This window comes from Pristis pectinata, chromosome 33, assembly GCF_009764475.1.
Source record: "Pristis pectinata isolate sPriPec2 chromosome 33, sPriPec2.1.pri, whole genome shotgun sequence".
NCBI classification, from domain to species: domain Eukaryota; kingdom Metazoa; phylum Chordata; class Chondrichthyes; order Rhinopristiformes; family Pristidae; genus Pristis; species Pristis pectinata.
In genome coordinates this window covers 7694436-7711135 of record NC_067437.1, presented here as the reverse complement: position 1 = coordinate 7711135, position 16700 = coordinate 7694436, and the positions used below count along the sequence as shown (strand labels likewise).

General features: G+C 45.2%; 1 protein-coding gene across 1 annotated transcript; it reads right to left on the bottom strand.

The window, feature by feature from the left end:
- Window positions 1-2739: 2739 nt before the first annotated feature.
- On the bottom strand, window positions 2740-16637 carry ankrd54 (ankyrin repeat domain 54). The gene is made up of 8 exons (XM_052042925.1): window positions 16277-16637; window positions 12944-12991; window positions 12403-12501; window positions 11427-11498; window positions 10650-10697; window positions 9494-9618; window positions 8333-8440; window positions 2740-3339 (listed from the first exon to the last, which is right to left on the bottom strand). The coding sequence occupies exons 1-8, from the start codon at window positions 16533-16535 to the stop codon at window positions 3265-3267; spliced, it is 834 nt and encodes a 277-aa protein (XP_051898885.1). The 5' UTR covers window positions 16536-16637; the 3' UTR covers window positions 2740-3264.
- Window positions 16638-16700: the final 63 nt, after the last annotated feature.

Below are 16700 nucleotides of genomic sequence, written 5' to 3'. Positions count from 1 at the left end.
AACTAATTGTGGCATTACCCTTACAGAGCAGAGCTGTTGTGTTCTTCAAGATCACTAACCATATCATTTCATAATGTTCTTCCTAGACAATCTTCCAGTTTTCTCGCAATCTGTTTGGTGTGAAATGGGAACTTTCTCATTTCTGGCTCAAAAAGTAGAGCATCTTAACACTGTTTGACACTTGGTCCTTGTAATCTAATTGGTGTCAGTTTTCTCCCAATATCCCTGAAGCTAACTCCAAATCAGACTAGATGTACAGATGATAAACTTTGATACTGTGAACAGCATCTTAACTGCACACAAGTTAACCCAAACAGCCATAATGTGAAAGATAGTTTGTTTTATTGCTGTTGTTTCAGGAATAAACGTTAACCAAAGATAGTTTGTTTTATTGCTGTTGTTTCAGGAATAAACGTTAACCAGAAAAGCCTGCTCCTGTGCCAATACAGTACATACATCTAAGTCACATGTTCACATACAGAGGACAACCTAAAAATGGCCTCTCCTTTCTCTCAATACTTAAGTGGAGCACCAATCAATTGTGTCAAACAGTATTAAGACGCTCTACATTCTGAGCTAGAAATGACACAGTTCCCATTTCACACCAAACAGACTGGGCTAAAATTTGCTGGGGAATGGAGAATGATTACTTTGCACCAGTATTTTCAGCAGAGGGTGACAGCAGCCTGGTTAATGCACCAGTTAACGTTTCAGATAGTAAGTAGACAGATGAAAACTTATTGTATTAGTTGGAGAACCCAGAACAAAAGGATATGGCTTAAAAATTGGACCAAGGCTTTTTGGGAGTGAGGTTAAGCACTTCTATGCTCTGGTAGAAATTTGGCACTCTCTTCCACAAACAACAATTGATACCAGGTCAATGTTTAATTTTTAATCTGTGATTGAGAAGATTAAAATCTTTGGTTAGCAAAAGTTTAAGGACATTGAGAAAAGGCAAGTATATGAAAGTCAGTTTCAGCTCAGCCACAATCTCATAGGCAGTGGCAGAGATGAGGGACTAAATCACCTTCGGGTCGTACATTGATCCTGGAGGGTGAAATATGGAAATCCTGAAAGAAGATTGCAGCTGGGTAAGGAGAGAACCTCTAGCTGACCATTCATTCCATGGTTGGGTTTACACAGGAATGTGTGTTATACTTGGCCACAGAATAGGTCAGCAGAGACCTATAACTTGCACAAAAGACCCTACACTCTGGACTAATGCAAAAAGCAAAATACCACAGCTGATAGAAATCAAGCAACAGAAAACATTCAGCATCTCAGGCACAGAGAAACTGTTGACCTTTCAGGCACTCACCCTTTGCTCTGGCCATTTATTTGGAACCTTAGGAATTGGGATAGGGCAAGCTGTGTCTGCCCCTAGAATCCCTCTGGGGCAAGTGCTCCTAACTAAACACAATCTTCGGTTGACAAAACCCAACCTATATTATCACTGAATTTACCAGGATACTGGTACACTTTGTGAACTGGTATCACACTATATGAACTCCAATGTTCAAACTAGTTGTGGAAATTAACTGAAGTTAATTAAAAACAACTGAGCCATGTACTTGGCACTGGCAAACAGCACTGCGATGAGTGTGCATCGACCGTTATGTGTGGAATGTCTTTTGAGATTAGCACGTTTGTTTCCTTTGTAGAAATGGAGTTCTCGGATCCATTAACTGCCCCATTGGGCAATTTCAAGGCCTGAACTTTTTTTCTATCAGTTTCAAGTCATGAAAGAACAACCTTGGAAGCAAATCCAGTGTAAAAAGGGAATATAGACGAGGTTTCAGAGAAATGAAGGAACATGACAGAGGGGTTTAAATACAGGAGACAAGGTGCTGGGTGGATGGGAGGTGAGGTGCGTTGGGACAAAGCCCATTCGGATACATAGTTTAACATGAATGGATATTAATGGAGACTAGATTCCTCCAGCAAATGGTCTTTGTAAGGAGTATATGGATGAGGAAAAGATCCCTTAAAAACACTTGCACAGCAGCTTTCAAAGTCTCAGATCACCCCAGCGCACATTAAGCCAAGTATTTCTGAGCTGCAGGCACTGTTGTAACACAGGAAACACGACAACTGATCTATCTTCCACAAAGAGCATTCGATTATAACAATCCATTCTTAGTTACGTTGCTTGTGATACCTTCTGAATGGACTATAGGAGAGGAGGTGACAGAGGAGAGGAGTTCAGTCAATCTGTGTGAGAGCACATAGAGTGTTCATCATCATTCTATGGGGAAGGACCACAGACTTGACTGGAGAGAAATGTGGATAAACAAAGCTACATATTGTGACCCCATTCTTCGCAGCCAGCACCAAAGTGACCTGTAATTTCACCGGTGCCCACAATTTTGTAAATCAAGTGGATTTGATTTTATGGATGTTATTTGCATTATGTGACTACTCCTCCATCACTGTGTTCATTTGGGGTGGGGGGGGGGGGGGGGGGGGGGAGGGTGCAGAGAGAAGGGGGGAAAAAAAATCACCCTACTTTTACCATTAGACTTTACTGCTGTTTCTACAAGTTCTGATTACTGCAGTTTGTGAAGAATCTTTTAAAATAGGCCAACTGCTGTAAGTACAACCCAAGTTTCTCCACACCTCCACTCAACTCTCTCTGTTCACCGCGTCTCGTGCCATTCACTGCTGTAGCTCTATCTTTAAAGAAAAATTGCAAATTAATCCTGAAGATTAAACAAACTACAGTTTACCAAAAACTAACAAAGTTTCGTAAATTTTATTTTAAACACTAAAACTCTGCATTGAAAACCCGAACATTTTTATCATTGATAAAACGGATAACCTCTCATGACACAAACAAGGAACACAAACCCATTCTGAAGATGAAACTCAAGGGATTGTTAAGTCTTAGTTGAACCATCAACATATAGAATTAAATAAAAATGCTTGGGATCAGTTCTTTGTACTTCATTATAAATTACTTCATTGTGTTGCAGGTGTCACATTGGAATACGAAGACTGCCAGGTTTGTTAAAACTATTAAGATTATTATACAAAATCCATCACAGTTAATACATGGACTGTAAAATTCAAAGCTTCGCTCCAAAATTTGACCGACATTTTTATTACATTAAAAATGAGAATTCTGCAAAGTTTCTAGAACCAAGAACACAAGCAGCCGGAGAAAATGAAAAGTCACATCAGTCATTTCCACAGGTCTCACACGGGCCTTTGTTCTTACATTGGTTCCTGCCAAACTGTAACAATGGCAGTGGCAGATGGAGTCAGTTACCTTTTATCTAAATTGTGTATTTGTAGGCTGAGTGTTGTGAAACTTGAAAGCAGATCGGCAACTTCATCAACCTGTGGAGGAGCAGGAAGGCATGAGCAAGTTACAAAGCAAATATTCCCTCAAAGTTCTGAAAAGCTGTTATCAGACTATTGATTGGGCTTCGATAAAGCTAAAAGATGTACCACTGAATTCTTCTTGACCAATGTACCTCATCGTGGCCCTTGCACCTTGTGTCTGCTTGCATTGCACTCTCTCTGTAACTGCTACACTATATTCTGCATTTTTTTTACTACCCCAGTGTACTTGTGTCTGGCATGATCTGTCCGGATAGCATGCAAAACAAAAGCTTCTCAGTACACATAGCAACTTGTCCAGTACCCACAGACAGACTAGTTTCATGGCTTGGGAGAGAAGCTTTCGTTGAGACTACATGAAACTTTACAAAATTAAAGCAGAACACAGCAGGGAAGTGAAAACCAATTGGGATAAGTGATGGAAACTGATAGTCAGTGCCTCATGGGGGAGTTGAGGAAATTTATTCCAATGAACAGCTTAGAATCCTATTCAACCCTATTCTTGCAAGCACAAACAATTCACCCTACTATGCTACGTTGGCGCTGGAAGCGTGGCGACACTTGCGGGCTGCCCCCAGGACACTCTACGCAAAAGATGTATTTCACTGTGTGTTTCAATGTACATGTGACTAATAAAGGTATCTTTTCTTACTGAGGTGATCCTGTAGGGGGAGGAAGAGTTCTAAACTCCTGCTCAGGATGAAAGAGTTTGTAAGCGGTGGTTCAAGAATATATCCACAAATGGATGAGGATCAGGCACAGTTTGAGAAATAATTGTTTAATGTTCAGTAATAGTGAGCAGAAGCCGGGACTTAGAGCAAGAGGAGGGAGATTTCAAAGGAGGTGAGTCTCTGTGCTTTGTGTTCAGTTTCAGTGAGCAGGACCCCTAAAAAGGCACACTTGCACATCGTTAGAAATCATTGATTGGCTAATTATCTAATTGGCAGCAGCCAATACAAATGAGTTAGGGTTAATTTGAGTGGAGTGGGCCAGTACTGGGGAGGGGACGTGGATGCTTTGGTGAATAGAGGTGGAGGCTAAGGTGAGTTCTGTTAAGTTCTCTCTCTTTTTCTTTATTATTGCACAGGAGGAGCAGTGGGACTGTCATCCAGGGCAGTAGTGATCTCCTCGTGCATAATGTGGGAAGTCAGGGAGACCAATGACTACACCTGCAGGAAGCGTATCTGGCTGCAGCTCCTTATGGAGTGTGTTAGGGAACTGGGACTGTAGCTGGAGGACCTTCGGATCATTCAGGAGAGTGAGGGGTTGATAGACAGGAGTTACAGGCAAGCAGTCACACCTAAGTTGCAGGAAGTTGGGTGACTGTCAAGAGTGGGAAGGGGAATAGGCATTCACTGCAGGGTATCCCTGTGGCCATTCCCCTCAATAACAAGCATATTGTTTTAGCATAGTGTTGGGGGGACCTACCAAGGGAAAGCCACAGCAGTCAGGTCTTGGGTACTGACTCTCCCTTAGAAGGGAAGGGAGGGGGTGGTGTGAAGGAGAAGAGGCAAGTGGTAGTGATAGGGGATTCATGTTAGGGGAGCAGACAGGTTCTGTGGACAAGATTGAGATTCTCGGATGGTAGGTTGCCTCCCAGGTGCCAGGGTCCGAGATGTCTCTGAGACCACGGCATTCTTAAGGGGAAGGGTGAGCAGCCAGAGGTACCAATTACGTAGGCAGGAAGGGTGATGAGGTCCTGCAAAGTTAGTTCAGGGAGTTGGGTGTTAAGTTAAAAGACAGGACCTCCAGGGTGGTGATCAGAGGATTGCTACCTGTGCCATGTGCTAGTGAGGCAAGAAATGGGGAAGATAGTGCAGTTGAACACATGGCTAAGCAGATGGTGCAGGAGGGAGGGCTTCAGATTTTCTAGATCATTGGGCTCTTTTCCAGGGCAGGTGGGATCTGTACAAGTGGGACAGTTTGCATTTGGGGTTTAAACTAGAGGTGCAGGGGGTGGGGACCCGAGTGGCAGGACAGCAAATGGAGAGGCTGTAGGGGAAATGGATGTTGAGACTACAGGCAAAAATGGAAACAGGTTGAACAGGGAACTAATGTTCTGAGTTGTCTATTTCAATGCAAGGAGTATTGTAGGTAAGGCAGATGCTTAGAGCATGGATCTATACTTGGAATTATGTTGTAGCCATTAGTGAGATTTGTTTGCAGGACTGGCAGCTCAATGTTCTGGGGTTCTATTGTTTTAGACATGGAGGGGGAGGTGTTAAAGGGGGAGGGGTGGCATTACTCATCAGGGAAAATACTCAGAAAAATCAGGGCATTACTCATGAGGCTCAAAGATGACATACTAGAGGGCTTGAATACAGAAGCAATTTGGGTAGAACTGAAGAATAAAGAAGGATAACCATGTTAATGGGACTATATTATAGCCCTCCCAATAGTCAGTGGGATTTAGCAACAAATTTGTAGACAGATAGCAGACAATTGTAAGAAATATAAAGTTGTGATAGTAGGTGATTTTAACTTTCCACATTGACGGGGACTCCCATACTGTAAAAGGACTGGATGGGATAGAGTTTGTCAAATGTGTTCAGGAAAGTTTCCTTAATCAATATGTAGAGGTCCGAACTAGAGAGAGCATGATACTGGATCTCTTAAGGAATGAGACAGGGCAGATGACAGAAGTAAGTGTACGGGAACACTTTGGATCTAGTGATCATAATTCCATTAGTTTCAAGATAATTATGGAGAAGGATAGGACTGGTCCTATGGTTAACATTCTAAACTAGAAGAAAGCCAACTTTGATGGCATCAGAAGGGATCTGGCAGGTGTACATTGGGATAGGCTGTTTTCCAGCAAAGATGTTTGGTAAGTGGGAGGCCTTCAAAGTGAAATATTGAGAGTACAGAATATGTTCCTGTTGGAATAAAAGGCAAGGCAAACAGGTTAGGGAACCTTGGTTATCAAGAGATATTGAGGCCCTGGTAAAGAAAAAGGAGGTGCATATTATGTATAGGCAGTTAGAATTAAATGAGGTGCTTGAGTAATAAGAAATGCAAGAGAACACTTGAGAGAAATCAGTAGGGCAAGAGAGGACATAAGGTTGCTCTGGCAGACAAGGTGAAAGAGAATCCCAAGGGTTTCTATAGCTATATTAAAAGCAGAAGTATAGCAAGGGACAAAATTCTTCCTCTTGAAGATCAGCATGGTCACTTCTGCCTGGAGCAGAAAGAGATGGGGGAGATCTTGAATGAATTTTTTTTGCATCTGTATTTACTTGAGAGTCTATAGAACTGAAGAAAAAGTGGTGAGTTCATGGACGGTATCCAGATTACAGAAGAGGAGGTGCTTGCTATCTTGAGGCGAATTAGGGTGGATAAATCCTCAGGGCCGGACGTTGTGAGAGGCTAGTGCAGATATTGCAGGGGCCCTGGCAAGGATATTTAGAATATCCTTAGCCCTGGGTGAGGTGCTGGATGATGGGAGGATTGGTAATGTTGGTCCATTGTTTAAGAAAGGCTCCAAGAATAAGCTGGGAAATTATAGGCCGGTGAGCCTGACGTCAGTCGTGGGTAAATTATTGGAAAGTATTCTGAGGGACAGGATATACAAGTACTTGGATAGACAGGGCCTGATGGGGGATAGGTAACATGGCTTTGTGTGTGGCAGGTCATGTCTAACCAATCTTGTAGAGTCCTCCCAAGGAGGCTACCAGGAGGTGGTTGAAGGGAAGGTGGTGGACATTGTCTACATGCACTTTAGCAAGGCCTTTGACAAAGTCCTGCATGGGAGGCTGGTCCAGCAGGTTAAGTCACTTGGCATACAAGATGTAGTAGTCAACATTGACGTAGTGGAAGAAGCCAGAGAGTGGTAGTAGATGGTTGGATTGGAGGCCTGTGACTAGTGGTGTGCCACAATGTTATTTGATCTTTTTGTTGAAGGGTCCTTGTTTCAGATTATCCATCACGGAATAGTTACAGCATGGAAAGTGACTGTTTGGAACAAGAGTCCCTAATAGATATATCCAAGAATCAGGCCCATTGTCCCATTTCTCCTTGCGGTCCTGTACTTTTCCCTTCAGCTCAGTTTTTTTTTTAAACTATAAAACTTTTGAATCTATCTCCACTACTACCCCCTGCAGTGCATTCCACACCCTAACCTCTCCCTGTAGAAAAATCCTTATCCTTTTGAACCTTATTCTCTGCCCCTGTCAACCTGTTCTGAAGAGAACAGCCCCAACCTCTCCAGTCTCTAAGTAAATTTCCATTTGTAAATGTTGACAGTCAACATTTCAGGTCAAGACCTTTGCATTTTGACCTGAAATGTTAACTGGTCATTTCTCTCCAAAGATGCTGCCTGACCTGCTGAGTTCTTCCAGCATCTTGTCTATTGCTCCTGAGTCAACTGATTTTGGCCAGGAATTTTTTAGTTCATACAAGCCAAGCAGACAGTTAGATTGGGTGGGTGGGATTGTTAGCTGCCAACAACTGTACTGTGTAAAAACAATGAGCAAATAATCAGAGCAATGCACAATTAAGAGTTTGAAAATTATAGTTTACACAAACAAGCATGAACACAAGCAGCTGGAAATCTATATGAAAAACTACAAGTAATTCACATTGTAGACTATGAAAAAGCAATCACTTAGAGAACGGTCAACAACAGAATTAAAGTAAGTACAAATAAAGATCCAGGGAGAATAGCTCACTCCAACTAGAAACATGGGGGTAGAATTTCCTTTGTAGGAACTTATGCTGAACAGGGTGCTACAGCATTAGAGGAAATTAACAGACAATGTTCGGGGGCAAATATAACCAACAACTCATCACACCCAGCAGCAGTGATCAAAGACAGCTTTGTCCTACGGCACCAAAAGCCAAGAGGTAGTTACCTAACACCTTGTCTTCCCCCACCCTACCTGCCCTCTTACACTTAAAATCAGTGGCCTAACTCTCTCAGTAAGATTTGCACTTTTTTTCCACCTGTCCAACTATCCCTAATCAGAACCTTTTCCTCTGTTTTTGCACCTACCTCTTCCTTCGTGTTGGTCATCTGAAGTTTTGTACAAAGATCATCTAACTGCTCAGTTTCTTGATGGTTACCCAGTCGTTCCAAGTATTCACGCAGCATCTGAATGATCTGAAGAAAGGACAGAGAGTGAACTGAGACGCATTTAGATCCTTGATGCAGTAACTGCAGCACTTAGATGACAGCAGACCTCTCCAGGGTGTTGAACATTCAGTTATTGTTGGAAGTATCCTATCCAAAGCCAAGCACAGGTTGTGCACATTTTACGCCTCCAAAATTAGAGTCAATGTGGGGAAAATGGATTTGGGATGCTCGATCACCCATGATCTTATAGGATGACAGAGTAGAGGAGGGGTCATTGACCTGCTTCTATTTTTTATGATTGTAGTTGGTAAATTAATCTGGCAACAATGAAAATGAGCCTGCAAGACAAAAAATAAAGTACAGAATTAGGTGTTTCTTCTGTAACTCCTGTTTGGAAAAAAGAAGAAATTCATGGAGAATGGGAGTACAGGAAAGAAGTTGACAATTTCAGAAAAGGACTGAGGCACAGGGTTAGAGTTGGAGGCGGATACAATGGGATACAAGGTCAGATGGAACCAGATGGGGGAAGAGGATACGATAAACCAGGGGAGAAGAAACCCAAGTACACGGGTGTCCAGGTGAGGAGGGTGGGGTGAGTAGGATGGAAAAGATGAATAAAGGGGAGACCCTGGGTAAACTGGTAGGAGCGGGAAAGGAACACAGAGGGAGTGGGTAATCTAAACTGGAAAATTCAATGTTCATGCCACTGGGCTGTAGGCTACCAAAACAATGAGATATTGCTCTTAAGATATTATCTTGGGATTACTCAAGGAAAAGATATAGTAGATTGGAATCAGTACAAGTGAAGGGATGTAGATGGAGAGGTTCTGTACAAGATGCAAAATAACAGGAGCTTGGGAAGAGACCAGTGCACTGTAATACATAACAGTAAAGCAACAATAGGGATTAGGTTTACACTCTAGGGATGGTTCAATTCTTCTTCAGATTCCCTTTGCTCTGACTTCATCTGCATCACCATGGGAATTAAATTAGTTACAAGATGAAATCAGAATTTTAAGCAGACAGTCCTGCTGATTGCTGGAAGGAAAACATCCAGTGAAGCACAAGTCCTGCTCTTACCTGCTTCACCTCAGCCCGAAGAGCCTCCAGACTGTGAGAATGTCCATCCTGCAAGATGTTCAGTTTAGATCGAGCAAGGTGGAGCGGAGTCCTTCCTGCTCGGTCCAGGGCATCCACTCTAGCACCTGAGGGCAACAACAGAGGGTTTCCTGTCAGCCTTGTACTGCCAGTCACAAGACAGGCCAGGAGCTTGCAGCTGGCACAACCTGAACTGCTGTTTCAATACAACACGAATCACCTGCAACCCTTGGATCACAAGTCACAGTAAGGGAAGTGATTGACCACATGGAGGGGGACATAACCCATCTTTGGTCACCATAACTTAAATGAAACAGAATAAGCAGGGGAGAAGATAACAAGCGGTCAAAGGCCTTGAATACAATAGGCAAGTGATGAACAGGTAGGTAGGAGAGAGCGAGAGACTTTCTCTCTTTTGGGAGTCTGGCCAAGATGGGAATATTGGAGGCTGGTAAGTTACCTGGAGTGGGTAAGGAAATGGAAAAAGGGACAGCATTGATGCAAGGAAGTTGCTCAAGCCTTTCAGGCCTCCCCTTCCAGCACTGGGCCAGTGAGGTAGTATTATGCCAGGAGTGCCCAACCACAGCACTTTAAGGACAACAAGCTCCCCTGCAGTGCTCCAGGAGTTTTGCACAAGAAACAACTTCATTCCCTATGGCCTGATGCATAAACCGCATTGGTATTTTGAGGCTGACAACAGGATGCAGTCAATTGAATTTTCCACAAGTAACACAAAAAGAACCAGAAGTGATCAATATCACGTTTCACTCATGGAGAATTAAAATAATTTTTAAAATGCAGAATGCTGAAAGGAAAAATGCAACTGATTTTTCCAGGTAAACAAGTTAATCTACTGCTCCCATTCTAAGGACTCATTACTACCCCAAGGTGAATCATTCTCACCACAAAGCACTTTTGACTTTATTAACCTATCAGAAAATTAAAGCACAGGAGTGATCAGACTAATGTACCAATTGGTCTAGGTTAGACTGATAACAACAGCATATGTACACTTATGAGGGTGGCTTGCAGTTTATAAAGATGTACGAAAAATAGAACTATGTTATTAAAAAGGTCCCTTGTGAATGCAAACTTAATAAACTAGGTATACATGTTAAAGTTAGTAGCACTTACACACCTCCTCTTAACAGTGTAGTGATCACTGGTACGTGGTTTGTACAGGCAGCTGTGAAGAACAAAATCACATGTTCAATAATATTTTACAATGTAAGGCATGAAGTACAAGTGACAAGTGCTGATGTTTATCAAGCAACTATTACTATTGAGTTACCAGAGATCGTCCCTTTGTTCTATCCAAATCCTACCCTCAATGCATTTTAAAATTAACTTGTTCTCTTTTTTCCAGTTCTGATGAGAGTCAGAACAGTACAGCACAGGACAGACCCTTCAGCCTAATGTCTTTAACATTAACTCAGTTTCTTATTCCACAGATGCTGCTCAACCTGCTGAATGTTTCCAGCATCTTGTGTCTTTAATTTCAGATTTACAGCAACTGCAGAAATCTTTTATTGATTCAGCTAACTTGGATTAGACAATGTAACTTAATGATGGTCTTGTGGCTCAGAACCAAACTATATTGTTTTACCCACTAGCAGGTTGAATGTGTTGCTGACAAGGCTAGCACTTATTGTCTGTTCCTTGCTGCCCTGAAGCCGATTTTGGAGATTAAAGTGCTCTTCTGTAAAATTTGATCTTTTGTGCAAGTTAATTCTGGGGTCAATGTCAACTGACCCATTTCAAGCACATTTATAAACAACAAGTCATTGCAAAAATAGAGAAACATACATTTAAAAACAGAAATAATTTTCAAATCTTATTTTACAACTTTAATTCTCTGACCACCAAGTTCATTATCAGTACCAGAATTGTTAAAAAGTCCTCGTCTCTATCATACCCAGGTGTAACGGTGTGTTTCCCAATCCATCCCTCTGGTTAGGGTCTGCTCCATGATCCAATAACAACTGTACTAAAGCAGGAAGAGAAAATGAGGTTAGGTTGCATGCTCAGTGTCTTTCTAACTAACACAAGAAATTGAAGTGCAAGTCCATATAAAACCCCTCATACCCATTCTATAACTGATCTTGTGTTGTCCACTCTCTCCACCCAATTTCCAGATCCTCTGATCACCTGTTCTTAATTATTTATAGTGTAGAAAACATATGTCAAGAGGTAGTTTTTCCAAAAACAATTATGCCTTTGTTTGTTTACATAAGTGGTGATGACAACCAGAGAGTGGCAAGAAAACTTAGATCACCCTTTATAGTCACAGAGCTGTACAGAACATATGGGCCCTACAGCCCACATCCATGCCAAACTTTTTCCCCATCTACACTAACCCTATTTTCCCCCCAAAATAGGGAAAGTCTATACTTTGCCTATTTAAATGCCTGTCTAAATGTTTCTGTAAAGTAGTGGTTATATCCAATCCCACCACCTCCTCTGGCAACAAGTTCCAGATATCAGACACTACGTAAAAAAAAAAATTCCCTTCAAACCCCCTTTAAAACTCCTTCCCGTCACTTTAAATCTACGTCCTCTTCATTTTGATACTTACTCCTCACAATCTTTTGCATTTCTATCAGGATACCCACCCCACCCCCCCCCACCCTCCTTCACCTGTCCAACCCCTCCCCATAACTAAAACCCTCCAATCCAGATAACATCCTGGCAAATCTCCCAGTGCAACTACATCCCTCCTATAGTATGATGACCAGAACTGCATATAATACTCCAAGTGTGGTCTAACCAGTATTTTGTAAAGTTGCAACTGAATGCAAAAGAAAGACAAAGTTTAGAAAATTAAGAGGGTGGGCAGGTAGATGGGCAAGACAGGCAGACGTTGTCTTAAGATTTGTTCCAGCATCACTCACCAATTGAACTGTTTCCATTACAAGAGGCAAAATGAAGAGCAGTCCTGCCTTTGTCATCAGCTACACAAGGATCAGTGCCACCTTCAAGTAACTGGCTCACTAAACAAAACAGAAAAGGTCACTGTATAATAAAAATTTCAGGTGACAAGCATTCATTTCTAACTCCATTTTCACCATCTCAGTAATTTCAGGTTACAACTGGTCACTAATTACTCAAATCTCCATTGAAGATCAAGAATTATTTTGTGTGGAGAAAATATCGTTTCGTACATAAAATGAAGGAAACCATTTCAGAGAGAAGATCCATGGCTTCCAATGCCAATGATGGATAGCAGGGAAGGAAAAATAAAGGAGTAGGAGGCTACAAGTAGACAGAGAAAGCTACAGAAAAGAAATGTAGATACCAGAAATCAGCAAGGAGCTTGCTTCTTGTCTATAGTCATTTCAAGCAGGACTAACCACCATATCAGTCAGGGCATCACAATTTAGAGGCAAACTATCACTGTACAAAGGCAAGCAACCAAAGACCAACTCAACATACCAGTCTCAACCTCATTTGCATTTGCTGCTTCTCGTAAACGTTTCTGTGCTGCAAAATAAACAGAGACATTTGTAAAACCCACAGATCCAGCTAGATAGGTCTAATTGGCACAGTTTACATCAGCAACAGCATCCTCGGGTACATTCAGACTACTCTTGCTTAGCTTATTAATGACATTTAAATTGGATTTAGTTGTTTCAAATGCAAGGGGCACTACATCTGTCTGCTTCCGGTAGACTCATTTTACATTGCAAGTTGACATCATTCTACTGTAAGTCCACATGTATAATTCATCTTTAAAACCACTGATTTTGACTTTTGCTTTCTGAACATGCAGTATCCAGTGTTGCTAATATTTGAAGCTTAAGGAAAATCATTGCTTTCTGAGGTAGATCTAGGTGTCTCAAGGAGAATACCATCATTTCATTTATATTGCAAAACTACTCATTCTCATATTTACAGAAGACATCACAAATGAATTTTCCCACCTGTTTGGGAAATGATAGAACTGCACTAATGAATCATATCATTAGAAAAAGACTTTGGGGTAAAAACTGTAGCAGGTGTTGGAAGCATAATGACATTTGCTCTATGACATGATGTGAAGGAAGAGATCATAGAGATGTCAATGTCTAGCACTGGCTGCAAACCAAAACTGGTTGATTGAGTTTTGGTAATTTATCTGCTCAATGATCGCATTACCACCTGGAGAATCACTGAGTTCATCTACGCTACATTTCTGAACGTTCTTGGGAAGTACTTGATAAGTCTTGTGGTTAAGAAAATTGTATTTTTTTGAGAACTGAACTACTTTCCTTTAGGACAGCCCTAGAATTGTCAGTCAGAAGTCCGATATAAAAAAAAAGAAAATGCTGGAAATGATCACCAGCTTAGGCTGGGGAGAGGACACAGTTAATGTTTCAGGTCAATAGCCATTCATCATGTTTTTTGACAAAGTAGTATTTTCCTTCCAGTATCTCCATTCAGAAGTTTAACCATGACTCAGCTACCCTTGCCAATAGATGCAAAAAAAAAGTCCATTGTCATTTTTTTTAAGAAAAGACACTCCTGCTCTTTATTGAAATAAAACACAGGATATTTTTTGCCCATCCTGGTCAGATAGGATTTAATATTCAATCTAAAAGACAGCAGCAATATTGCAGTATTTCTCAGAACAGACCCTCCCTGGGTTACAAAGGCCTAACTAATGGACACTCCATACATATGAATGAACATTTGGGAGACTGTTAGGATGGATGGGGATGGACTTGAAGGGTGCTGTGGAGCTTCAGACACCTTCTGCCAGTTGTGAATGGAGCATTTCCACTTGCCTACTCTCCCCATCGATCGAGGACTGGGTCGAGCTGAACAGAGCTGAGAGCATCGAACAGATTCGCTCACTGAGTCAGCATCTCTTCCTGCACCTGCTCGCTCTCCTGTCACAGCTGTTTCTCTGATCGTCTCCATGCACTGTTTTCATTCATTTCCAACTTACAAACAGCTCTCAGGAACTGAACCCTGTTGTAACCTGAGGAGTGAAGTGTCAGTTGCTCCCTGGCTGAGAAGTCTAGGACTTCGGATCACAGTCTCAAAATAGGGGGCATGTCATAAGTCTGAAATGAGATCTCTTCACTGCGAATGTGGTGGAGGCTCTGTCAATAGGTTCATTCAAAGCCATTGATTTCTGGATGTGAAAAGCAGTGAAGGATGCGGGTCATTCTCCTGCAGGGTCAAACCCACCAACCTCCTCACTCATAATCGGTGCCACTGAGCCCAAAGAAACCGAAAGCACAGAAGCAACTCAAACAAGAAGGTAGGTCGAGGCACCATGCACACACACCACCACACCCTCCCACCCCCACCCTATGAACTCCCATCCCCTTTCCTTTACACTTCCCCTTGCGTGCGCATGGTCCAGCCACCCCACTCTCCATCGGGTATGCACGCGGCAGCGCCCACCTCCTACCGTCCTCGCACCTGCATGGTAGCACCCACGCCCCATTCTTAGCCCCCACCTCGCACACCAGCCACCTACTTATTCCTCCCCCATCTCTACTCCTCCTGCACCATCCCATCCCCCTGCTCCCAAACCCACCTCCCGCACCCCAACGCCCCGCCCAAAGAACACCCCCGCACACCAACACCCCATCCTCCCCCAAACCCTCCCCCGCACCCCATAACCCCCCCGACAACCCCCCCACACCCCAACCCCCATCCCCCTCCCGAGAACCTCTCCCGCACCCCATGCCCCTCCCCCTTGCCCCCCCACCCCCCTCCCGAGCCCCCCCACCGCACCCCATCCCCCCCGCACCCCATAACCCCCCAACAACTCCCCCGCACCCCAACCCCCCCATCCCCCTCCCGAGCCTCTCCCACACCCCATCCCCCTCCCAAAACCACCCCCCCACACCCCATCCCCCTACACCCCCCCCACACCCCATCCCCCTACACCCCATCCCCCTCACCCCATCCCCCTCACCACCCCCCGCACCCCATCCCCCTCACCACCCCCCCTACACCCCATCCCCCTCACCACCCCCCCTACACCCCATCCCCCTCACCACCCCCCCTACACCCCATCCCCCTCACCACCCCCCCTACACCCCATCCCCCTCACCACCCCCCCTACACCCCATCCCCCTCACCACCCCCCCTACACCCCATCCCCCTCACCACCCCCCCTACACCCCATCCCCCTCACCACCCCCCCTACACCCATCCCCCTCACCACCCCCCCTACACCCCATCCCCCTCACCACCCCCCCTACACCCCATCCCCCTCACCACCCCCCCTACACCCCATCCCCCTCCCCACCCCCCCCTACACCCCATCCCCCTCACCACCCCCCCTACACCCCATCCCCCTCACCACCCCCCCTACACCCCATCCCCCTCACCACCCCCCCTACACCCCATCCCCCTCACCACCCCCCCCTACACCCCATCCCCCTCACCACCCCCCCTACACCCCATCCCCCTCACCACCCCCCTACACCCCATCCCCCTCACCACCCCCCCTACACCCCATCCCCCTCACCACCCCCCCGCACCCCATCCCCCTCACCACCCCCCCTACACCCCATCCCCCTCACCACCCCCCCTACACCCCATCCCCCTCACCACCCCCCCTACACCCCATCCCCCTCACCACCCCCCCTACACCCCATCCCCCTCACCACCCCCCCTACACCCCATCCCCCTCACCACCCCCCCTACACCCCATCCCCCTCACCACCCCCCCGCACCCCATCCCCCTCCAAGCACCCCCCGCGCCCCCCCCGGCGCCCCATCCCCCTTCCCCCGCGGCCCCCCGCACCCCAACACCACACTGACCGTGCGCCTCCTTGCCCAGCGGGCTGCTCCTGCGGTGCACCTTGAGCTGCCGCTTCAGGCGGCCGACGCCCACCTTCCCGCCCGCCCGCTGCTGCTGCTGCTGCTGCTGCTGCCACATCAGGTGCAGGCGGGCCTGGGCCTGGGCCTGGGCGCTGTGCTGCAGCAGAGCGGCCGCCATCTGCAGCCTCTGCTCCGACACCACGTACTCGCCCTCCGAGCCCGGCTGCTCCGACGCGACGTCGTCGGCAGCGGCGGCCATGGAGCCGCGGGTATCCGGCCGCCGCTCACATCGCGGGCTCGGCCTCCCCCTCCGTCAGTGAAGGCAGAGGCCGCAGTCGGCTGATTGGCGTGATGACTGGCCAATCAGAACCGGGGGATGTGTCACCGTTATCCAATCGCGACGTGGGCTGTTGTTCAGTGGGCG